This window comes from Thunnus maccoyii, chromosome 8, assembly GCF_910596095.1.
Source record: "Thunnus maccoyii chromosome 8, fThuMac1.1, whole genome shotgun sequence".
NCBI classification, from domain to species: domain Eukaryota; kingdom Metazoa; phylum Chordata; class Actinopteri; order Scombriformes; family Scombridae; genus Thunnus; species Thunnus maccoyii.
Window position 1 is genome coordinate 10,638,687 of NC_056540.1, and position 25,891 is coordinate 10,664,577.

The 25,891-nt window shown below is 40.5% G+C and overlaps 1 protein-coding gene across 1 annotated transcript in view; it reads right to left on the reverse strand.

Annotated features, from left to right (window-relative positions):
- The window catches only part of gria1a (glutamate receptor, ionotropic, AMPA 1a), a 69,233-nt gene that overhangs the window by 13,217 nt on the left and 30,125 nt on the right, over positions 1 to 25,891 (reverse strand). Inside the window, 5 exon segments of the mRNA XM_042418159.1 lie at positions 37 to 151; positions 3,036 to 3,283; positions 3,757 to 3,955; positions 22,098 to 22,543; positions 23,240 to 23,446. Coding sequence (XP_042274093.1) covers positions 37 to 151; positions 3,036 to 3,283; positions 3,757 to 3,955; positions 22,098 to 22,543; positions 23,240 to 23,446 — 1,215 coding nt within the window.

Here is a 25,891-nt window from a genome sequence, read left to right on the forward strand (position 1 = left end):
TGGGTTACCCGCAGGGTTTATCAAACTGGCTCTGACCTTGGAGTCCCCGCCCCCGCTGCCGCACTCTCCCTTGTCGTACCACCACTTGTTTTTCAATTTGTCCAAGAGGCCCTGCTCGTTCAGTTTTAACACTGCCAGGTTTACTGGGTTTCTTGAAAATAATATAAAATGATAGCCATTAGGAGACACTCTATGGGACAGATATAAAGAGATTGGTCGTATGGTGGTGGTGATTATGAGAACATTGATTTATGTTTGAAACTCCTGCATATAGCTACTGATATGAAGCAGGAGTACTTGGCTTTAGATGTACATGTTTGATATATGTTAGTTGTACATCTGTAATGGGCTGAAATGCTGAGTGCCCATACAGTCGTAGAGTTAGGTTTTACCAAGCAGGGGCCTCAGAGGGAGGCAGAGCAGACACTATAAATGGAGATGCCCTGGATGCAGAACTCGGTCTACAGATGGTAATTTCCTTTCAGCTGCACCAGCATACAGATCGTTATGGTAACTAAACTATCAATATTCTACCCATAGCGGCATCATGGTGAATGGATGCCCATGTTGATTAATTTATATCTATCAGCTGAGACAAATTCAGACAGAGGCTTTGGATGTTTGAACTGTCAGGTTCACTCTCACAACAAGTTTATTTCTTAAACAAGCTGAAAGGAAACTGCGTGACCAACTATAGACGGAGTCCTGAACATGAAACTACATGAAACCACCTCATCTGAAGCATCTCCTCAAGGGTTGCTCTCTCTCTCTGGTGAGTGTGTGTGTGTATTTCCTATAGCTGACTGGCTGTGGACAAAGACTCTCTCCGTCCGCAAATCACAGAAAGGCAGAATCTGACATCAGAATTGGCATAAAAGAAATGAGGATTACAGTCTTTTCTAGAACGTCTCTTCCCTCGAATCAGAGTCAGTTCTTCTAATTTGCTTGGTGATATTCTGCCTTTCTCACCAGCGGACGCATGAAAGGGTCTTTATCCCAAGCCTTGAGTGCACAACACAGCTGTAGGGAACACAGGTATCCTCAGAGCTGGTAAAACCTCTGAATTCTTTCTCAGCACAGTGGACTCAGACAGAAAGAAAGAAGTCAACGTGTGTGGACATGGATGGTCCAGAGACCTGCGGGTCATTGGTTAGTTTGGTCAGTTGGGTCAAGGCGAGCAGATGTCAGGGAGATTATGTTAGGTGGGATGGGGGTAAACAGTCAGGCAGGCATGTGGGTGGCTGGACATCATACATGAAAGAAATGAATCAGGGAGCACAGAATATATATAGAACATCTCATAGAATGATCAGAAATATTGTAGTTTGAAAGCAGGCAGTCAGTACGTCCTGTGAAATGAAGAGTTATGTCATTTGGCATCTTTTTTTTTTTCAAAGGGCTTCCTTCAGTTAGGCCTGCACTGCAATATAAGTGCTATAATATGTACATATTTTCATATGTCCAGTACTTTATGCATGTTGGTGCATTAACGATGCATTGCAGGTGTAACTGAACTCAAGTCTTTGAATTTACTGGACATTCATTAATGTCTGATTCCAGGTGAGCAGCACAATGATCAGTTTTCTAGTTCAACCATAAATATATTTGAATCATTCAAATGTTCCATCCTTTATTACAACACTTTCAATCATGAATGTTGATTATCTGTTCATGCTAATTAAAACTCAATATCAGACATCTGTGAATGGCCAGAGTGGCAACCTGAGAATAACATACATTATTCTGTCAGTAATTAACACAAAGAGAGAGAGAGATAATGGCGGCCATCCTCAGCAGCTCTACTCTGCATCCCGTTGCTGCATTGTAGGTCTGAACCAATCTGACTATATAACTTGTGAGCAGATTAATTTCACCACTTGTCTTATCACTAACACAAAAGCGACTTGCTGTGTGCAATATAATTTGTGTAAAATTTAAAAAGGAGCCCCTGCGTAAGGCGTAGGAAACATTTCTAGTCAGCGTGTTATGACCTTTGGCTGTTAACCAAGGTGGAACCCCAAATGAATCCTAAGCAACTTTGAATGAATCCTCCCCATATGGCTCCTTTCATTAAAATGAATGAGGCCTATTAGAGTCAGATTAAAAGCTTCAGATGCCACCAGCTTCTGCACTCTCTCTGAGGTTGCAAGAGAAATATAGATGGGAAGTTCGTTAAGGTGTTAATGTAATGTGAAATGACAGCTGCTGTTCTTGGACATCAGTGGCGGAAGTGCATTCAGTATGAATTATCATTCATTACCACATTTATAATGTGGCAAATATAAATTCGACTCCGCTGACTTTGCATTCAAGGTGTGAGCCCTGGCTTAAGTGGAAAAGTGGCCATATGGGATGTGGTCCTTTAAACTGTAATCCTGCTTCAAGGGCCCTGTTGGTTTGTGAGAGGCGCATTTACATTTGTATGTGTTTTTCTGTGTGTTTGAGGGGATGCTTCAGTTTCAAAGCAGACCGAATGAAACCAGCCACTGCATATGCTCATGAAGAAGGCTTAGACTGTAATTAGAGGGCAGCAGGAGAAATAGCTTCGCTGACAAAGGTTGGGACATCTCACAGTCCCTTCTTTACACTTCAGCAAGTGCTCACAAGCTTAGGTTAACTGCATATATACATATGCAGACACAAACATAAACTGAAGGATGTATGTCAGTGGTGAAAATGGGCATGATCAATTTGTAAATGTGCCTGTGTGCAAACTATAAACACAAACATGTTCGATGAAGTATAAGAAATGACAAGCCTTGTATGTCTGATTAGAATTGCAAAGACAAAATACTGAATATTCATGTCATGTTATTATGATAAAAAAGATGCATAAATAAAAGTAAATGCATGAAGTTTCACAGAAAGGAGAAGCTGGAAAATTTAAGATCATGCATGTTTTCATACATGATCAAATGCTATAAACAGAGGGTTTGATGGACAAATCAACAGATGTCAGTTGATGATCATGCACAAGCTTCAATAAAAGTGCTTGAAGGCTTTTATCCAGCTTCGCTGCAGTGGCAGGGGTTTACCTGAGAGGGGAGCCCTTGGGAGTGGCGATGCCATAACCTTTAGAGTCCAGGTTCCCTCCCACCTTCATAGTGTCGCAGGGTTTCCTCTGCTCTATGTACTCGTTCATCGTGGACTCCAACAGGTAGGCATACTTGCCCTTGGACTTCCTGACTCTCATTACACCCTCGTCTGTGGTCTTGACAAACACGGACGGGTCGGCGGCCTTCATGTAGGACCACATCTTCTCAAACACAGCGATCTTAGACCTCTGACAGACAGAATTGTAAAAGTGAGAGGGAAGGAGACAATGTCAGTGTCACTGTGTGTTCAGACTACCAGCAACTGGCTACATGTCATTTTCAATGGAAGCTGGCGACATGAAACTACAAACTGACGCCCGACACTTGTCGCTGCGTGACGGATGTGACGCCCTTCAAAGTTAAGCTGGCCTCAACTTTTTTCAGCACTCAATTCCTGTTCTGTTCCATCTAAAAAATGGAAGAAAAGCTGATTCTTGCCATTAGCCAGTTCCCTGTGCTATTTAACGCTACCCTTATCATTTACCTTGACACTAACAGAAAAAATGCAGCTTGGCAGAGGGTGGCAGCTATTGTGGGAGTGCATTATTTAATAAAACTAAATCATGTTTACTAGCTATTAAACCTCAGGAATGTTTCACTATCTGTCTTTATATTTTATGATGCTGTGTTAGTAATAAATGTTTGAATCTTGGTTTCTCACCCTGAAAAACTCTTTGGTGGAGCCGGCGTCCAGTGTTCCATAGGCAATCTCTGTTTGCTTGGCCAAATCCTCAGCACTCTCTATAGGAGACACCATCCTCTCCACCGTCAGGAAGGCAGCCAAGTTGGCAGTATAGGATGAGATGATGATGAGGGTGAAGAACCACCACACGCCTCCAACAATGCGGCCCGACAGAGAGCTAAAAACAGAAGGACAGGATCTTTGGTTGGTCAAAAATATAAAGACTCACAGTATGTTTATATGCTCGTGTATATCTTCAATTCATACATTTTGTGTCCATCTTTTATTTTTTTCATGATTACAAACACAATCAGTCATCATATGTTAATGTTGTGTGTTGGGAAAGAAATACTTCTGCATTTGTTTTTTTTCCTGGACAATTTTACACACAATCAAGAAAAGCAATCTAAAAACCTTGAGATGTTCACACCATTCAAATGACCTACATTGCATCACTCTCCCTCTGCACTCACACACACTCGTCGTTCCACCAGGCTTGGAGAGCTTAGTCCAATGTGCTAAGGAAAGATAACCAGTTTCACAAAGGCCCACTCAGCTTCCTGCCTGCCAAATTAATCTCACTTTAAGAAAGTTGCCAATATGTTTCATGGAACCACGCACATTAATTGTTGGGGATTAATAGGCAGAGGAGAACACTTACCCACTGCTCTAATTGCACTTTCACAAAAAAAAAAAAAAAACAACTGGATGATTTGTGAGCAAAATCCCCTGAGTCAAATCCCCGTCTTTCCTCTCTGTGCGTCTCTTCACCTCAAGAGAAGCCAACTTGAACAGCAACAGCAGAAATCATGTTGCGTTACATATCGGTCCCCAACAAGCGCGGAGGCACAGAGTAGTGGAGCTTACGCAATGAAAATGACACAAATCTGAAACAAAAAAGGCTTTCATGATTCACCTTTGTGCCGTCAAGCCAAATGGAGCGTGAACATGAAGGCGAGATTAAGTAGGGGGAAAAAAAGGGAGAAGCTAAAACATAATCATTTAAGATGCTTTTCAGATGACGGCTGGATGATGAAAGAGCAGCCAGAGAGCGAGCGGAGAGCAAACACAGAATGGATGCCAAGCCTTTGAAAATCAGTCGGGAGAATGCAGAGCTGTCTGCAGGGTGTGTGTGTGTGTGTGTGTGTTTGTGTGTATGGGGGGGGGGGGGGGGGGGGGGGGGGGGGGGGATTCATATTTTGACTTTTTTACTGATCACTGCTCAAATGGGTGTGGGTAAGGTTAGGCTTTTTATGTGCAGTGAGAAAAGCAACATGCTTTTCTAAATGCCTCAGTGCATATTTAGTATCGCTGCAACAAGCAAGTGGTTGATTCTCTAATGTCAGAACTCTCCATTTTAGCTCACTGCAGTTACACAACCAAAAAAATTCACACACTGTCAATCACTTTATGACAGTTTGGTTCTTGCAGTTTCTTCAGGTAGACAAACAGCACCGGTGTCATACACATGTAAACAGCAGCAGCTCCTTGCATCCATAACAATTAAGGCCAATGAGCTTGATTAACTGTGAAAAATGTACAAAGAAAAGATCAAAATAATGCATCTAAAGAACAACTGAGACAATATAAGACTGATAAGATGATGATGATAAAAGAAGATCCATCTTATCATCCAACTGAGGGAGGCCTCACCTACAGCAACATAAAAATGTGTATGTTCGTCTCACCTGACACACACGTGGTCACTGAGAACCTTTGGGTTATATTGTAGTAAGAGTTTGTAACTTATGAATCCAAAAAGCTTTCTGTCTTTTCGGGAACATATATTACCTGAAGAGGGTCTGAGGACCAAAACATTGTAAATAAAGTGAGTACAAAAGGATCACTGTGAGCAGAATTTTGTTTAGTTCTTTCACAAAGTTTATGACCCAACTTATCTCAGATCAGACTCATCAGTAACACTTGCCGAGTGCAAGAACTTTATAGTAAATGTTAGCTCTGCACCATAGACTGCATATAAAGATGGAGGTAGCGAGATGTGATGCCACCCACTGGTTTGCATTGGAGCTGGTTTGAAGCCCAGAGTTGCAGCTTATCACCTTTTCCATTTGGAGCCAGGACCTTCCAAATAAGGGGTGTGGGGCGTTGCATTTTACACTCTGGACGCCCTGGACGTCCTGCTACCTCAGACCAAAGTGAACATTAGCTTACTGGGAACACCAAGCGCTGCACACTTGAGCTAAAGTTAGCTACTTTAGCTAAATTGTGCTAACAGGGCAGGTATCATAATCAAATAAAATTAAACTTAGTGAAATATGTGACAATAGTCCAAGTCAGTGCAAGTCTTGGAGCCAGGGAGAGCAGCAGGTGAGCAAACTGTCAATCATAACTGTCAATCAACGCCCACAGGGCAGACATAAAAGCTACTATAAGTCTTCAAATCTTATTAACAGATCATTAATTTTCAAAATAACCACCATCACACTTACTAGAGAGCCTGAATTTAGCCATTGAGACCATAATGACTCATTGGAAAAAATACTCAATCCTATACATTACTGTTTAAATTGCTTCTAAATGCTGCTGAGTCCTTAAGGGGTGTTAGAGCTCTGTGAAAGGGGGAAGAGTATGACAAATGAAGAACTACCAGGAGATTGGAGGGAAAGAGAGAGTGTGTGAGAGAGATGAAAAGTAAACTGGATAGTACCACCAAAGGCTGACAAACTCCTTAGCTTTGACTGCTGCTGGCCTCCAGAGATGGCAGTAAACAGCTGTCTAATCCTTCTCCTTCAATCGCCCTTTTTCTCTCTCTCCCCCTCTCTTCTCCTCCTCTCCTTTCATTTTCCTTTCCCCTTCCATCCACCTCTTGTCTCCGCTGTGGTCCATGCTGGTCTCTTCATGTGCTCGGGGGCTGACAGGGGTTTGTTTTGGACCAAGACAACAATAGTCTACACCTTGGCACAGACACTGACGGACACACAAACACAAACACACACACACACACACACACACACACACACACACACTTTCTTCCTGAGGACAAAATGTGTGTGTGTGTGTGTGCAAGAGAACAACCGGGTCACCATTTGTTGTGTGACTGGTATGAGGAGAAAGAAAGGGTGTGAGTGAGAGGGAGATATATTTGTGTGTGTGTGTGTGTGTGTGTGTGTGTATATATGGGGGGGGGGGGGGGGGGGGTGTTGGTTCTCCTGCAGCAGTCCTCCCTCATTGAGCAGAGCAACTGGCAAACACAGACCTATTTGTCTCTTTTTGTTTCCTTTTGAACTGCCTTCCTTTGAGCCTCCTTTCCGCTCCTCATACATTATTGCATAGCAGCCAACCTCGGTGCCTCTGTAAAACATTAACTAAGCGGTCTTATTACAGTAAGGGAAATCTTCCAAGCAGCACTGTAATTTCATAGCCTTGTTAAGGCAATGATTAATCAATTATTCACTCTGCCTCTTTTATTGCATTACGAAGAAAAGGAATGGTAATGGGAGCATCAAAGGCACTGGCTCAACAGCACTGAAGTACTGTGTACATGAATGCAACACAACTTACGCATATCATTAGAGCTGAAATGATTCATTGGTTAACCAATAAGTCAGTTGACAGACTTTTAATATATTTCATTTTGATATTGATTGTTTAAGACATTTATCACGTAACTACACCAAATTACCAATTACAGCTTCAAAAACTCAAACTGTTTTCTATGATTATGGATTTAAAATTTACCGCCAGAATAACAACATCACAAGAAATCACTCTGGAAATCTGTAACTCGTGATAGAATATTTTATATTTTAAATAATGAGCAGTTTAATAGATTATGAAAAAAGGTTTTCAGTGTATAGTACAGTTTGGAGTCAATAGCATTTTCTAAAGTGTTTAAATCCATCTGCTTATCAAATCCACTTTAGAATCCCATATTGAGTCCTGTAAGGTTTGACTTTTTAAAAAAAGTATTTTTCTGGCATGATTTGCCTTTATTGCCTTTCTGTGGTCCAACATGAATGCACAACTTTTCTGCCAAAGCTAGACCATTTTTGGTTATTTCATATGACAGATCTCTGTATTTGTGTTTCTCTCTGTGCTCGCGCTGGTTTGATGTGAGCGGGGCTCGATCGGAAAGAGCTGATGTCACGTATTTCCATCAATCAGAACTTGAATCAGAATCTGATGACAGTTGCGGGGTTGTTTGCTTATGTTTTTAACGGCCCTTGTCAATCAAATCTGAACAACAGCAACAAAAAAAACCCCAAAACGACCACACAATCCTAATGAGGACATTTTTTCCAAATGTTAACCTTTAGTATTGTTTATTTTATCTTGAATATCTAGTTTTATGGAGAAAAACTTATTGCACCTGAAAAGTTTTCAGGAGCTTTAATGAATCCTGCTCTTTTCCCAACTTGGAACATTGCTATCAGAATCCAACTGTACAGTATCATCAAGTCTGTAAATGTATATTATGAACAGCTAATACTTTTATGCTCCCACATAACAGAGACCAACACTCCTCCAGGTATGTGTGTTTGGTCGTCATTTATGATGGACAGCAAAACAAATTGGCCTGTCTCTTCGTGTCAGATCCAAATCTTCATCCTTTGCTATATGATCTCCACCCACAGCTCCCAGAGATTCAGCGGTAGCACTAAACTCTCATTAGAATTCCCCTGGCTGGCCTCCTCTATTCGATATGGTAATTAGCAATGACTAATGACTTTAGCAAGTGTAAAAAATGAGGCAGTAATGGCCATATTACAATGGATTAGGAATTACAGAGGTTTAAATGAGAAAGAAAATGGTCTCTAATTATGGTGTGATTCTAAGACAAATCAGGGATGGAAAAGGAGTTTTCTGCTACACTGCTTTTTTTTGCTTCTTAAAAATTAGCGATACAGCTGTATGTTCTCAATGATTGGCACTGCCACTCCCGATATGTCTGGACAGACAAGACTTGATTTGTGCAAGTCAATAAAGAAGACTAAATGAGAGTGACAGAGGCTGGCAAAGTTGAGCCAGCGAGAAAATTGGATGCATAAAAGATGACAAACATACAGATACAACAGAAAGACAATATAATAATAGAGTCTAGAGTGCTGACTAATTGGCCACTGCTGCAAAGAAATGTAGGAAATGTCCTTAGCAACCACAGCTCACTAGGTGTGGAAATGATGACAGAGCTATGAAGAAAAAAAACAACATATCAGAGCAACCATTTGAACCATTTGAATGACCTAATTTGATATATTTGTGGCACAGTGCAGACAGAGGATGATGGGCAGCTGCTTCCTCATATTTGGATGAAATTACAGCAAAAATGTTTCATTATTTATTTTGCACTCTGCACATAAATTGGAGCTCATGTGGATCAGCAAGACCTAATGTGCTGTATTCATATTCTTTCCATACATCTCAGCTGTATACTACTGGTTTAACAGCTCTGCAGTTTGCTGACTTATATCACAGCGCTTTTGTTAATTAGCATTTCCTCAACTATGCCTTAGCTCCTTGTAAATGAGTTGATAAAAATTTTAAGCTCTTGATTCCCTATAGCTTCCTCAGCAAAAACAGTTAAAAACATGCATAATAATGTGGGCATGTCAGGATAATTAACCACAATAAAGTATTTATGCGTGTGATTACCTTTTCATGTAATCCTGCCTCCATATAGGTCACTGTGGATCCTGAAACCACATGCAAAAGGGCAATTTTGCTCCGCTGCTGCGGCTCCAAAATTGAACCAAGCTCAGAGCAGACATGCCAAATTGGTTGGATGTGCAACACATGATGCTTTTATTTCACACCGGGCCACACAAAACAACATTCACTTCTGAGAATGCACTTATCTGACGCTAACAGTGTGCTTGTAGCTTTCCGCCACATCATTCTGTCTGTCTCTGTTTCGATATTGCTAAATGAGGCTCTGGGGGATGAGAACGTGTTATGGTCAATATTGTTGCAAAGTGGTGGGTTTACTTAATTCTATGTTGTACGTGCGCAGCCCTCTAAGTGGTTTCACTATTGGCTTGTGGTTAGAGGGCTACGCACGTACTCATAGAAGTGTTACATCCAGGTATCTACTATTTTTTGTTTGCTTTGTTACTTGTGTTTTCATTTTGACGGTGTCATGATTGTTAGATTATATATTTTCAGACTGCTTTCATCTTCAAGGCCAAACTAACATGCAAGCTTTAAGCAGCGAGCAGAAATAATGATTTATTAAAACATCTCCCTCTCCAGCCCCCCCCCACCACTCCCCCCAAAGGTCAATATTACCATGCCATTGAGTTGAAAACAGAATATTATGATAATGTTGTTACCAGCCTGCAGCATCTACACCAAAAGCTGATAATTACACTCATTCGAGTATGCTATGGAAAATGTGACAAAAGCATTAAAATTCCAAATGCTATGTAATTGTTTAATGCATGTTTGTTTCATTAAAAAGTGGCTGAGTTAAGTGGCTGCTTTACAGCATATGGTCCGTTTGAGTGGTGGTGCATGAACGCACAGCAATTTAGCTCCAAGCCACTCCAAGTGTTAGTGCAGGAGGAATCAATATGATAGAGATACGACTGTAATCATCCAATCTGTGGCTGTACACGTGTGCAGTGTTCCTCAACTTGTTGTCGGAATGATATCATGAGATGCTGTCTTAGCCTCACGTAACCTGAGATAAGTCAGTGCTGGCGAGCTGTGAGAGCACTCGCTACGCGCCCACACACATACGCACAGCTCTTAGTCACTCCAGCAAAAGGGAACAGGGATCCAAACACAGATACATCACAACTGCTAGCTTAAAAATCAATACCATGAACAGACATGTAAACTGACTAATAGTGCATTAAATACGGATGTATAATAACACAAAGAGCAGACATACGTGTGCATTCAAGCGCAGTTTCAAAGAGCAGAGACACTTGATGTGAAGCCGCACTGCTCTGACAGAAAAATCTGTCTCTTCACGGTTGCCATGGTAGCACACTCTGCACTCCAAACAGTATAGCTGAGCTGAGAGAGACTTTAGTCATCTCACTCCTCCTCCTCTCCCTTTCTGTCTTTCTCTCTGTGTGCCTATAAGGGCAACCACCCCTATAGTAGGACAGAATAGCCATTACTGAGGGAAAACTCTCATTATGTCTCCTTTTAACTTACAGGCTAGTAGGTGCAGGGTTGAGTGATAAGCCTCTAAGCATCACAGCAAACATCTTTCCAGTCAAACTACTGGTGATGTTTACTCTGGTCCAGGTAGATTTCCCATGTGGCCTCGAGCTTGGTGTATAATTCATGATCGCAGGAAAGACATCCATATACTGTCACAGCTTGATTACAGCAAAGTCCTCTCTGCTGCTGGAAACATATGTGTGCCTCTGTGCGACTGTGTTTTAAATGTAGATTTGACAGTGTATACGCCTCTGAGGGGATGGTGTCTTTGTCTGTGTACAAAGTGTGATACCCCAGTGAGATCCTGTGGGGGTGCATATGTGTGTGTGCCTCACTAGTTTCTGTTAGTGAGTGTGCGTGCATGTATGATCAAAAGTTGCCTTTATGCGATTTCCAGATAAATAAAACATAAGCAATGCTGTGAACTAAACTGAACCGTCTCTTTATGAATAAATCATTCCTTCCTACCAAGTCTTCCCCAACAGCTTTGACAGCAACTCACTAACACCACAATTATGTAACTCAGTGATCTATAGCGCGATCTAATTTCTTGTTGTTAATGATAATAATAATAATATTAATGATAATAACTCAATGTGATACCTAATTGATCTCTGTGCAAGATCAATGATTCTCTTGATCACAAAAAATTCACTTGGCTTCTCCCTGAGGGCTTGATTAGCAACCAAATAGCGGCTTGCATCTGAACATACAACATACCAGACAACAGACTACATTTATGATTTTGTGAACTCTGTAATGCAGGCGTTGACTGTAAGGAAGGGCGCATTTTCATAAAATGGCACTATGTTAAGTACAGCGTGCTTAATTTGGGTAAAGGCAACAGAAACATCTGCTGTGCAACATCTGCAAAATAAAAAAGTTTAAAACAGTACCAGCAATAACACTGCCAAATCTTATGCATACATGCATACATTTCCATATTTTAGCCCATTAACTAGATAAGTCAATAAGTCAACATCAAAGTCAATAAGTCAATATCAAACCAACATCAAACCAAAAACATTAAGCTGAGATACTCTCCAACAGCGCACATTTTTGTCTTTCTTTATTTTGTCAAAGTTCCATCATCACCAAGCTGCTAATGCAAGCAGGGCCCATTTTGAAATAGTTCCTATGTGGTGTGTTCAAGGACAGTCTGACATCTAAAATATCATATTTGTAAAAACAGTTAGATTATGACAATCCAATTTTGTTACTTTGACAAATAAATAAATAAATGTCAGTCTGAAAATGATATTCTGTTTTGGAAAATGATCAGCCTGTCAAACTTTCCAGTCTCACATGGCACATAATGTAGTTTTAATGATAATAATGGTGGCAGACTTACCACTCAAAATTGTATTTTTTTGAAACAACGGGCCCTTAATTTAAAACAAAAGTAGACAAAAGCTGTCTCCTCATTTCTATCCAGCTGGCAGATTTATCAGCTATCTGGCTAACCTTGAGTTCATTGGTCTCTGGATGACTTTTTAATGTTTCAAGCAGACTTGTTTGTTAAGTACAGTCTTGTAAAAGTGGTCTTAAATATGCACTTGTTGACATCATGCTAAACTGCAATTGCTAGTTAGTCCTACAAATGTGATACTAAAAAATGAAATATCAGACTGTTATTTCATTCTAACATTAGCATGTTTGGCTGATTAGCTTATATTTGTTAATATTTTTTCTTTTAACCTTACAAGTGAAAAAGCTTTTAGGATGTGGACTGACCAGTGTGTTTGGTAACATTAATGCTATGGTAACGCTGGCTGGGGTTGCTGGAGTGTTAACCCTTAGAGACCCACCATACCCACCTTTTTAGGGGGGGGACAGGGGATCTTTATGGGGAGATAACAGGTCAACAGTATATGCCACATGGAAGTGATATACATCATCTTAAAGCTGGGAACCTGAAGATTAATTTGAGATGCAGCTCCACACTGTGTGTCAAGTTTTTCTAGTCATCTGTAATAAACATTTTGTTCTGGTTAGGTGCATATTCAAATTTTGAAAGTTTAGAGTGTATAAGAGCTTAGAATATTATGATGGAAGTATATGATGGTCATTCCCATGCTCAGTTATGTCTCATAAGTTGTTGCAACAATATTTGGGTTGATACCATTTGTTACACAGCTTTCGTATAAAATTTAGCCATTTTTGACCACTCAAGAACTGATGAAAATGGTCAAAAATCCCTCCAAAATACCACATTGAGACACCAAGACCTTGAGGAACACCATAGAAAAATTCATGCTGTGATTTGGAGATTTCTGTAAGAATTGCATTTTTGGCGATTGGATGATGAGCACTTCTGTTCTGGAAATTGCTCAGAAACCCTCTTATTGTCAATATACCTAGGAGAGCCACACATCCTCTGAATGTCCTCGGTCTCTAGTTTGTGGTTGTAAAGTTTCATGAGGCTGTGATTATCCTAGAAGCCACAATAGGTCATTTTATACAGTGAGGTCAAGTTAAAAAAAATGGTCTCACTAAAATGAAATAGCTACTGTGGGAACTAACATCATCACACACGAATACAATTGGGCCCATTGAATCCACAAGAGTCTCAGCTTTCCAGTCATATCCAATTTATGCAATTCTAAGACTGTTTAGGGACCCAAGCATGTAGAAATATTCAAATACACCATTTTTAGAATAGGGGGAAATAACATATTTATATTGCATGCAAAACTCTGCATGGTTCTTGCCCAAAACTGCATGGGATTAGCATTAAGTGGGCATGTCTGTAAAGGGGAGACTCTTGGGTAACCATAGAACACATTTTCATTCAGATGTCTTGAGGTGAGAGGTCAAGGGACCACTTGCCATGCCAGTTTTTCCCTCGCCAGAATTTTTGCCTAACTTTGGAGCATTATTCAGCCCCCTTCCTGACAAGCTAGCATGACATGGTTGGTACCAATGGATTCCTTAGGTCACCTAGTTTCATATTGTACCAGTATCTTACTCTCCCTTTAAAACTGAGTCCGCTACAGTCTCTGAAAGACAGTAATGTTGGCCGAGAAAATACACGGCCCCACGGGTCTTAGAGGGTTAACTTCCCCAAATCCAAAAAAGTGGTGGACAGAGATGTAAATGTATCATGCTCTGATTGCATCCAGGGTTTTACACAGTGGGGAAATACTACAGAGTCAGAGTCTTGATAAAACTTTGTTTGATCTAAAGAATTCCTCATGTAAGCTAAATCTGTATATGGAGCCTGCCGTGTTTGCCCTCTCCTGTTTGGAATTTCGAAGACGAAAACAAGCATCACTGCATGACAAAAAACTCAGTTTGAGAAATACAGATCCTCCCCAGGTTAACCCAATACACCAGATACACAATCCACTACTGAATGATCCTGACCGCCAGGCTGAGAAATTGCTGTTGTGGCAGGCGGGGTGGGAGTGACAGAGCTGATTTATTTCAGTCTACAATCATGTAATGGGAGTAACACAGGTGCCGAGGAGAGGAGACAACTCCACGGGGCCACACAGTTCAGATGCACACGCACAAACACACACACACACAGACATCAGACACAGACATAAGGATCTTAAAACACATTGACTGAAGGAACATCATGAACCCACGCCCTTTTTACTCACCCATCCCTTTCCTTCCTGGCAAGAGCTTCCACCCAGCAAGCCTCATACAATAATTGAGAATCAAGTCAAAATACACAAGAGCAAGTATGATACTGGCTCCTGCTGAATGTTGATGCTTTCTTATACTATGTTCCTGTCTTTACCCTCAGCGAACACAGTAGGAGCCTGTTTTCTGATTTTCTCCCCTTTGCCATAATTTGTTGGTGCAATATTGAAGTCAATTCCTCCCGTGCACTGACCTGCTGAAAAACATCCATCTAGATTACACCACCCTTTGTCCTGCAGCTGCTTCACAGTAAAAGCTATCCATCTGTGCTTCCACCTGCAATGCATAGATTCCCTTAGATTTTGGAGGATAACAAAGAAAATACAAATCCACTTGAATCAAATGGGACCAAAACACTGCCTTTTGCTTTAAATATTGCACATGCTCAGGAAATCCAAGCTGGAATCTGAGAGTAGATCTGTTTAAACTGAACATGCCTGAAATCTGGCTTGATATGAAATATAGTGGTCAGTGTAGCTCAACATATCATAACAGTTGTTCATTTTGTGATGAAAGCACCAAATTTGGCAGATGTGTTGATATATATATTAGGAACAAAACTGGATATTTTGCCATCACAAACTCGCACCCAAGTGGCCGTGGCAGCCATTTTTCAAAATGGGCACCAGTGGTTGGTCAAACTTTCCTATCCCATTGGACCCACATGCAATAACAGACAAAGTCTAGATCCTACTAACCCTGAGAACCAAATAAAATACTCACTCACAGTTCTATGGACTTTTATAAAGTAAGTGGTCATTTCATTATACGGGCCATTTCATAGACTCAGTGCCTTTTCCATCCCCAGGACATTACAACAATAAATGTCCATGAAAAGTATCTATATAATACATCATTTTATCAAGCAAAGTGTCCTGGACTTTTTCCTAATTGCAATTTGAAGACACAATATGTAAAACTTTAATAAAAACTACCTAGAACACTGAAAAAATAGGATTTTAGCCCATCCTCACTCTCTAACACTACACTTCACCATGAAATATAATGATTAGAATGCTTCAGAAATCTTTTTTATTTGTATTATTGTGCAACTCTATTTCCAGTTTAGACATAAAATACATGTTCTCATCAGAAATTCATAATATGTTAATTAAAATACACATTTTAGTCGTTTAGTAATCCCTAGGTTTTCACTCAGTTTTGTTACCCTGACATATTCCCTCCTCTAAAGATTTGGGACAATCCACAAGTCACATGATCAACAGGAAGTAGCAGCAGTTGAGTCTCTTGAAGGCCATGGGAAGACTAAAAGTAAGTTCTCTCACTCTGTTTTCTGCATTTTTGATTGTATTGTAAGTAAGCCCTTCCAATGTTCCATGCTTTGACAGGCTGTGACACCGTACCCAGCTTTGCTGGACATGGAAAGAAGGCAGCATGGTCAACATGGAAGTCACTGCTGGAACTGACAGATGCACTACTGATGCAGGCAAATGCACCAAAGGAGATCCCATTTGATGCAATGAACATTATTAAGAGGTTTGTCATACTTCTTTTGGACAGAACCAGCACCTGTAACAAGGTGGACCATACAAGAAGGAAGCTCTTTCCACAGAAAAACTCGGCACAGCAAATCCCACCTACCCGAGCTGCTCTAGTGGAGCACATCATGAGAGCAGTCTACCAGGGTGGTCACGTCTCCAGGAAGACACTGCTACCAGACCCTATGCTGCCATCACCAACTGACTGGGGGTTGGTGAAGACAGAAGGAATGTATGAGCCCCACTGGATGACGTTGTCACAAGCATCAAAATCCTGCCACAAGCTGATCTCTTGTGGCTGCAAGAGCAGTTGCAGAAAGTGCTGCAGGTGCAAGAAGGCTGCAATTCAGTGCACAGGCCTCTGCTTCTGTGCAAGCTGACTCTAAGATCTCCCATTTACTCAAACATGGTCCATGGCAAGTTGTCTTGCCATGATGAACAATTAACATGATCAAGATGTGTTAATAGAATGTTTCAAATAGAATATATAGTAATATATAGTATAGTAATATAGTATAATAAATAGTATAAATAGTAATATACACTGGTCTTTTCAAGTAACTTAAGTAGCATAGTTGTTGGCTTCAGTACATTCACTGAACATTGTTACATGGCCTATGTTAATACATAACTGTACTTGCTACTGCTATGGTTTAATCCAGTTATCACTATAACATGTAGAGACAATCTCACCATTTTGTTGCATTGTCTTCCATTTATTATTGACTTACATTATAATAAAACATATTTTTCACTTGTATGTATGTAAATAATATATGTGGTACTGAAAATGTAGCAGCTTGGTGGTGTTCTATGCCAGTAACTGCTGATGGTCATCAGGATGCCAATCTGCAATGGCCTAATATCCAAATTTTTTCTAAATATATTAAGTTATATATGTATCAAATGTGGCATTTTTATCACAAAATGAACAATAGGTTAGCTATGCTAGCGATGCTAATCACACTCAATCACACTTAAATCTCATCATTTCTCTGTGTATTTCTGCGTGTGCATCTGCTCGGTGCACAGAGTTGAACAGGTGAAAAAATAAACATGAAAAGCTGTGAGATGAGAGATGAAAAGCCCCACATGATGAATTCTTAACTGAACACAACCACTGGAAGAGGAAGAGAGATCTATAAAGGATGGAGAGTGGACCAGACGAGTGGAGAGGAAGGCTAAAAACAGGTGATGGGAGAGGAAGTAAATGGGTGGACAGACAGACGGATGGATGGATGGATGGATGGATGGATAGGTGTGTGTGTGTGTGTGGGGGGGGGGGGGGATCACTCTGAGTCCACCTGTCTGCAGAGATAAACACAGGGAAGGCCCGACAGCACGGACTGGGGCTTATGGGAGGGCCTGACTGACAGTGCTGACATTTAGAAAGAGCACAGTAAACAAGGTCTCACAGAGAATAAATAGCAGGGGGAGCAGAGTGTCTAATACACACACACACGTACTGTACACATTAATGGATCACATTAATGTATGAATGCATGCCTACAAGCAAACACTCTAATGGTATGTAAGCGCATGCATGCACATATACACACAGGCACACACACACACACACACACACACACACACACACACACACACACACACAGCTGCTGTAAACGTTGATGCAGAAACACCTTCAGACCAGTCCAATCAGATATTGTTGGGTCACAGACAAAGAAAATGGCAATAAGTGCTTGCTTTTAATAGTGCAGCCTATACACACACACACACACACACACACACACACACACACACATACACACACGCTCGCGCGCGCAGATACAGGCGTACGGGGGAAATTAATCAAGCACTGATTAATCCAGGACAGAGTGGATCGCCACTGTTGTTCCTTGGCCTTTTGTCTCTGATTAAACGGAGAAAAATAAAGAGTGTAAGAGCTGAATGCACCTCCAGAACATTCTGTTCTCAACCACTGGTGATAAGGCTCAGCGACAAACAAGTTGCAAGCACCTGCTCAGAAATAACAGCAACTTCAGAAAGAAAATATCTTTTCTGTTTTTACATTCTGTAGGATTTAATAAGACAATGATACAATGAGTGGTGGAAAGGAATTAAGTGCATTTTCTCAGATACAGTGCTTAAGTACAATTTTGAATGCTATACTTGGGTATTTACATTACATGATTGTATATTATAATAATATACCATTCTACAAAATGAGTACTTTGACTTTTGATACTTAAAGTACATTTGTTGCTAATACTTTTGTACTTTTGAATGCATGAAAGTTTACTTGTAATGGGGTATTATTATAGTGTGGTATTGCTACTATTACTTACATAAATGATCTGAATACTTATTTCTGTGCTTTAAACTATGTAATGTATTGCTGATTTTTACAGAATCAAGTGTTACAGTAACTACAGTAACACTGTACATTCACACTATTATACACTAAACAGCAGATTACAAACCAAGAAGCAGAAGATATCATAAAAGGAAATTACAAAAAAATAAATAAATGAAATACTGATTCATATAGAACCCAGATTCACAAAAACATGCTTAAATGGGAAAGCATTTTAGTAATGTTTAAGTTACAGTGCTTCATACTGTATTCATATTATGGAAGTTGTCTTGATATGATAAAATGGTTCCTCTAAAATTCATCTTTGAGACCAAAGTCTAAGAAGAGTCTAACTGGAAATGGGTTCAAAGAATGTTCAAATTCACAGGTTGCAAATTAGCTTAGGCCAAAACAAAATCAAAATGAAATGAGTGCACGCTCATGATCAAAATGTTCTCAGAAAAGCATTTCTGGATAAAAAAAACAAAAACTTTTTTTTCTCAAATCCCAATAGCCCAGTGCAACGGTACACTGTGTTCATGTAAAACCCAGACAACTGCATATGTGAGGTTTTGAGTAATATCGCTTTCATCTGACAAAACACAAGCAATACCGTTACATGTCCTTTTAAATCCAGCAGAGGAGCTCAGAACGCTTTAGGAGATACATCAGAATGCACCTCCATGTGTGAATACGTGCTGTGCTAACTAGAGCAACTAGGTCACCCAAATTTTCAAGGGGAAGATGTTTCCTTCAGGGCAGAATTCAGTGGGGTGAAACATTCACTGTGTTGGTTTTCAAGACACCAAGCAGACGCCACCATGCTGATCGCTACACCGCGGACTGTTGCACCCACTACCCAAAACCCCTGATGTTTTTTAAATGCTGCCATGCTGACTCCCACTCAGAGTTTCACCAAAGACTGTGAAGCAAACGACAGTGAGTCACCTTGGAAGGACATTTGAAGAAAAGGAAAGTAGATTTGACTCAAGTCCTTAAGGATACAGTATGACCCATTCAAGCTGCCACCAAGGAAGTCTTCCTGATTCACAGCCTGTTCTACCTGAAACCTGTTTGAAAAAAACATACAAAAGCACCATTACTGTATCCCAAAATACTTAAAGTGAAGAGTATTCCTGCTGCTCATATGTCACTTCTCCCTTTATCAGTAGGAAAATGGAACTTCAGGCCAAAAGTCTTGACACAGTTATTATAACAGATGACAAAATATATGCGTAACAACTGGTTAATTTCACAGTCAGGGGTGGCATCACCAAGAGAAACATTGCTGCAGGTCAAGTACAGGAACGATGTGTTTTGTCCTCTTAAACAGTAAAAGGTCTTGCATCAGCAGAGACTGCTTTCCCCCCAGCAAAACAAATGCAAATACTGTACAAATATGCATGAAGCTGTGTGTGGTCAAGCGCATGTACAGAAACGTACACACAAATGCACAAAAGTGTCTGTGAGTGCATTCAAAGTGAAACCACAGGGAACGGACAATTTGCGGAAGCATGGTGACATTCTCTCTCTCTCTCTCTCTGAAAGGCGTACAAGGAAATCAATAGTTATTGCAGATGCATTCTCTGGCCGTGAGAGAAGAACACATGGACAATAGGCTTCATCCTGCATGAAGCACAGCAGAGTCTCCAGGCAGAAAATGGTAAATGCCAGGTGACAGCCTGTGGGAGTAGGGATCCGGTACCTACATCATGTACTGCTTAACACATACATGCAGCATGCAGTCCTGTAGGTAGAGATTTTCTCCCCTCTGATATTTGTATTAGATAAGAGCAAAGTGAAAATACATTGTGTAAATGTCACAAGACAGAAGCCCTACTAAGATAAAAATGGAGTGTTGCACAATGCTGTAATTTCTTTAACCTTCAGCCATCAGGGAAGGTTGACTAAGCATTGTTGCTATTTCTTAGCAACACCCTTCTAGACAAATTATTATATTCATACCTGGGGGCCTTACAAAAAAACACGTGCCTCCTAATATTGGTCAGTGATAAGTTAGGTGATGCAGCAGTCAGTTCACCTAAATTAACAAAAGAACAAATTTTTCTCACTTACCTCTGGTGGCATCTAGCATAGCACAGATAAATGCAGGTAATTTTGGTTTCATTTGCTCAGGTTTTGAGATATAAATCTCTGACATATTCCCCAATGTAGTAGAGGTGAATTCAATTTCATTGGAGGTGCTCACAGCATAAAAAACAATTACATTTAAAAATCAACAGTCACATCACACATTGTCCAATATAGTAGGACAATATATTATACATAGATGTTTTCATTGATAATACTTTCCTTTGTATTTCTTTAGAATAGTTACAAACCTTATGAAAACATTTCACACTGTTTTCTGTAAACCAGAGTAACCAGACATTTCTGTCAATATGGCTATGATTATGTTTTTAAATTTTATTTTGGTATCCTGTGAGCACCACAAATAAAATTCCATTCCCCTCCACTGTATTGGGGTTGAGGAAGAAATCTATACTTTATCTAAAAACCATGGTAAATAAATAACTATGCATCTGGATGGCTAAGAAAATGTTTGATTGATTTAACAAATGTGGTACAAGCTATAAGCTAAGTTAAGCTAAGCTACCATCCCCTGGCTGAAACTTTATATTTAAACAGATGTGAGAGTGTTATGGATCTTCTCATCTAACTTTCGGCAAGAAAGAGAATAAGTGTATTTCCCAAAATGTGGAACTATTCCTTTTAAGTTTTTCAAATGATGCAATTGAATATGTATCAGTATTCATGAGGGAATGATGATGTTAGCAACTTTCTGTTTCTTATCCAAACCTGCTCACAATTACTCTTCAAAGCAACAGCATCAGCTTCTCCATCCTCACTGTACAGTTACTACATTATAGATACATTATGCATATGTGCCCCACCACACTGCATATGTGCATAATGTATATGTATCTTAATGTTTAAAGAGACAAGGAGCTGTGTGTCTTCCCATGACCTAACCTGTCTCTGCTGGTTCAGAGCTAACAGTTATAATACTGACATTATCTTCTCATCTCCTCCAGCTAGTCCCTCTGGAAAGCTCAAAAAGTCGACCTTGGTGTCTCTAATTTCAGACACTTAATGAGATTTTTAATTGGTGACCTTTTGAGAATGGTGTCATACCACAGCTCACGAGAGCACTCGAGGGGAGCCAACACATACCACTCAATACTCACACCAGGATCTCCCATAATAATTGTTCAAGGGTCAAATATTTACCTTTACCCACTAACAAATGAACACATCAAAGGATGGATAGATAGGTAGACAGACAGACAGACAGATAGATCTAGAATTGAAATTGTGGAGGATCTAGAGGGAGCAAACAACACGTTTTACAGTCCTAGAAGTTCATGGCATGTTTATACCATCACAGGAATTATCTGGAGAATGAAAACACAACACTCTGCAACATGACCACATCACAAACTCCCTCTGCTGCTCCTCCTCAAACTTTTACCGTTGCTCTGTATATCAAGTGACTGCCAAAGAACAAAATCTCAATAAACAAAGCCCAACTGAGTTTAAGAAGAAGGCAAAACATCATGTTGAAGCGTTGGTGTGGCAGACAGGAATACATTGTATGTAGGTGGCGCTGAGTGGCTCTTTGTGTATCAACAAACAAAAGCAGAGACTCAAAAGACTGCAGATGCAATGCATAAAAATTCGTGGCCTCAATTCCTTACCGTGGTGAGATATCACAGCCTTGCTGCATGAAGGCTCCCAGTGAGAACCACAGGGAGTTGAAGATGCCAAACTCATTGGTCTGCTCTGGACTCTGCTGGTTAGTGTTCTGCTGTGTCGCCGTCTGGCCCTGCTGCACCCCATTAGAGGCCGAAGCTTGAGTGGGACTCTGCGGCTCACCTCCCTCCTCGTAGTCCTCAGCATGCCACTCGTACGGGCTGAATCGACTGACAAGGAACAGGACGACGCTGACGCCAATGTAGGCAAACACTATGCACATCCAGATCTCGTAAGCGAGGGGGTCCAGGAATGAAAACACGCCAGGTTTGGATTTAGTGGGTTTCTTGATCATGATGGAGATACCCAGTGACATGAAGGGCTTGGAGAAGTCGATGACTTCTTCACGGACCAAGGTGATGGTCAGAGGAGCCACAGCCACATCTGCTTTCTGAGGGAAGAAAAAAAAGGCAGGTTGATAATTAAGTAGTAGCATAGGAGTATATAATTCCCATTTTTCTTATTTCATTTGTCAGTCTTTTATGTTCTACCAAGAGACCTATAACAAGAACACAAAGGTGTCGAATATTTATATGATTATATAAATATTCTTTGAAATGATTCAGCTATCAGAATTTTTTTGTTCAGTATTGTTTGTTGCTTTCAGCACATTCATTCTAAGCATTGCTTTAAATACTGTTAAAAGAACAAGAAACAATGCAAAAATAAAGCTACAATAAATCTTAAAGGGGTACTCATGCTATTTAGTACTTGACTTCCATAAAGTTAAGGAACTCACAAGACACAGAATGAAAAAAAGGGTCAAAACTGACACAGCAGAGGCCTAGTGAGGGTCAAGCTCCAAAAACACAGGATACTATATTTCCCACAATGCAGAACCTCCCTGACTAGTAACTGTCCAAATGACTGAAACTCTTCCAAAGCTACAGAAAACAATTTAGAACTGCTCTCATAGGCAAAGTAGGACTCCTCATGGCTAGTACCCTGCTCTTGATGTGTAAAATTGATCAAACTGATGGAGTGTCCTTTTGACTTCCATTAAACAGCTGACTGTCAGTATTTAATGTCCATTTTCTGTCTTTAAGTGGATAGGTAGATAATCCTACAAAAAGCTCTGTCCACTCACCCCATACACCAGCTCTCCAACCATGCCGTTCCACATCTTGGTCTCAGGATCTCGGGCTCCATACTTGCCATCTGACACAATCTTCAGTTTGTACTGGTAGCCCACATGTTTGGCTATCTCCGCAGCCAGCTCAACAATGTAGCCCTCGTACTTATCATTCCCCACAAACTGCTCGTGGTTCTTCTTCAGCATCACATATGGAGACTCCTGTATATCGGATGTAGGGTAACCATGAGTAAAAACAGAACTACGCTTGTCAATCTTATTTCAGTTTACATCAGGAGTCAAAAATCACATACAAGATATCATTGGACAGTTTCTGAAATAGTTAAGAATTTCACTGATGTGATACAAAACAAAATCTACACTGGATGCATCATTTCATGACACAAGTAAGTAGCTAGCATAACTTTTTACAGCAGGACAGTTTGTTAAACTAATTAAGTCAGAGACAGCATTATGGCTGATAGTAAAGCTTTAGCATGTAGTTAAGTTTAATATGAATTTTTTAAAATTCAGGAAGGGATGTTACAGATGCATTTTATGCTTCACTGTAATTAATCAGAAATTGTTTGCCCCTTATTCACAGCTGAGGCTTTTGGGGGGAAAAAAAATCTTACTGGGGCCCAAAATATAATTGCTGTGAAACGTTTGGAAGAAAAGATAATTACATGAAATTACAAGGTATTATTTTGGCTTTGTTCCTTGAAGGTATGGTGTGTAATTCAAACACAAAAGGTGCCTGAGTATGATTATTACGACACATTGCCACATTGAAAGGAGTGTTGATAACATGGAGCAGCCCGCAAGGAAGCAGAGGAATTGGACAGGGTTATTAAAGCTGAGAAGACATCAGATCTGAGATAAAGAAGCGTCTCTGTGTGTGTGTATGTTTGAACCATGTAGACAGTGAAGCAGACAGCACTTTCCCGCCTGGGTGACCTCTGCTCTGGGGCCCTGCTGTTCTTCTTGTTATAGCATACCAACATTTGTACATCTCACACTGATTGGGTGTCCTGAGAAATTACAGCTGACATGACACTTGGGGCTCCGCTTTACTTTTAGAAAAATGTATTTCATACAGAATCTCAGTCTGAACTGTCCACTAGCACAAGGACGGCCTCAATTCCCACAAGTTGTTATGTGTGCCTGCTTTTAGCTGAGGCTGTGCTGAGCTGAGCAAATCCTGCCCCCATATTTCATCAGGGTCTAGACATGGGGGTGGGGGGGGGGGTTCCCTCTGTGTTACAGTTATCTGGGTTCTCCTGCACTTTATGGTTGAGGTGAAGGTAATCATTGTAACACATGGAAACCCGAAACACACTGGTAGAGAAACAGCACCCCGGGGAGACAGCGGAGAGAAAGGTCTGGCGCGCAGCACTTCGAAACGGGTATGCGCTTGAACTCGCAGACACAGACAAGGACACACAAGCGAGCGTGCACGTGCGCCGGCGTGCACATGTAGACACGCTCACACTTGAACACAAACACATGCGCGCACACACAGGCGTGGCGTGGCATACAGAAGGTCCTCCGGGACTCAGTCTCATTGACCTTGAACAGTTCCACTGAGATCCGCTGTCACTCAACCATGTTAAATATAATAGAGATACACACACACAAAAAAACACACACACATTATATGAACAAATGCAGACACACACAGAAAATTATGCACAATAAAAAATAAAGCTTGAAAATTGTTTGATTAGTCTGATTAGTGTTACCATTGATAAAATAGTAAAAAAAACAACCTCAAGAGAATTTTATAAAATTATTATTATAAGTTGCGCTTGCATACTACTATTTCTTGCTGAAAGCCTATTAAAATAACAACCTATTCTCGTAGTTGCATACAGTGACTATGCCATCAATAACCAACTCCTCGCATGCTAAAACTAAACCTTTAAATTCCAGTCATATCCTGGTTTTAGCGTAAAGCCACGATCGTGAAGCCACCAAGCCCGAGTGCTCCATTAAACACGGTCTGCTTCACTCCTCCAAATCTCCTGCTAACCCCAGGCTTGCCCGTATGCAGAGGCTGGGACAGCACGGATTGCAGGGGAGCACAAAGTCATACCTGCTTGTTGTCAAAACAATACGCTCACCCTGAAGCAACGACTCAGTGAGCACAAAAGTTATAAGGTTTAAAAACTCTCCCGCAACCCCACAGCCCAATAACTGTTCACACCTTATCTTTTCTCTTAGGTTCTGAGACAGAGAACCAATTTATCTTCCTAGAAAAGGGGACACTGATAGGAGATTATGTCACAGAGTGTTATTTTGGGTCTGTACTCTTGGGAGACTACAGCCTTCGGGTTTAAATGAGGATTTTCATGAGTATATTTTTATTAGACGCCAACAGAGTACATGTTAAGTTTAACATATTGTACTTGAAGCTCTACATACCTTGTATCTATTGCTGCTTGGTATCATTTTGCCTCACATCATGTCTACACTGCCATTCATCGATGCACTGTCTCTAGAAATTTTCCACTTTTTTGCATTAGGACTTATGCTGCATTCACACCACGCTGGCAGAATATAAATAATGAAAAAAAATGATGATACAGTTTGGGAGTATTCATGCTTTATTCAAACATAGTTACTCACAATGCTAGCCCTGTAGTCACGCTTTATAAATGGAGCCTG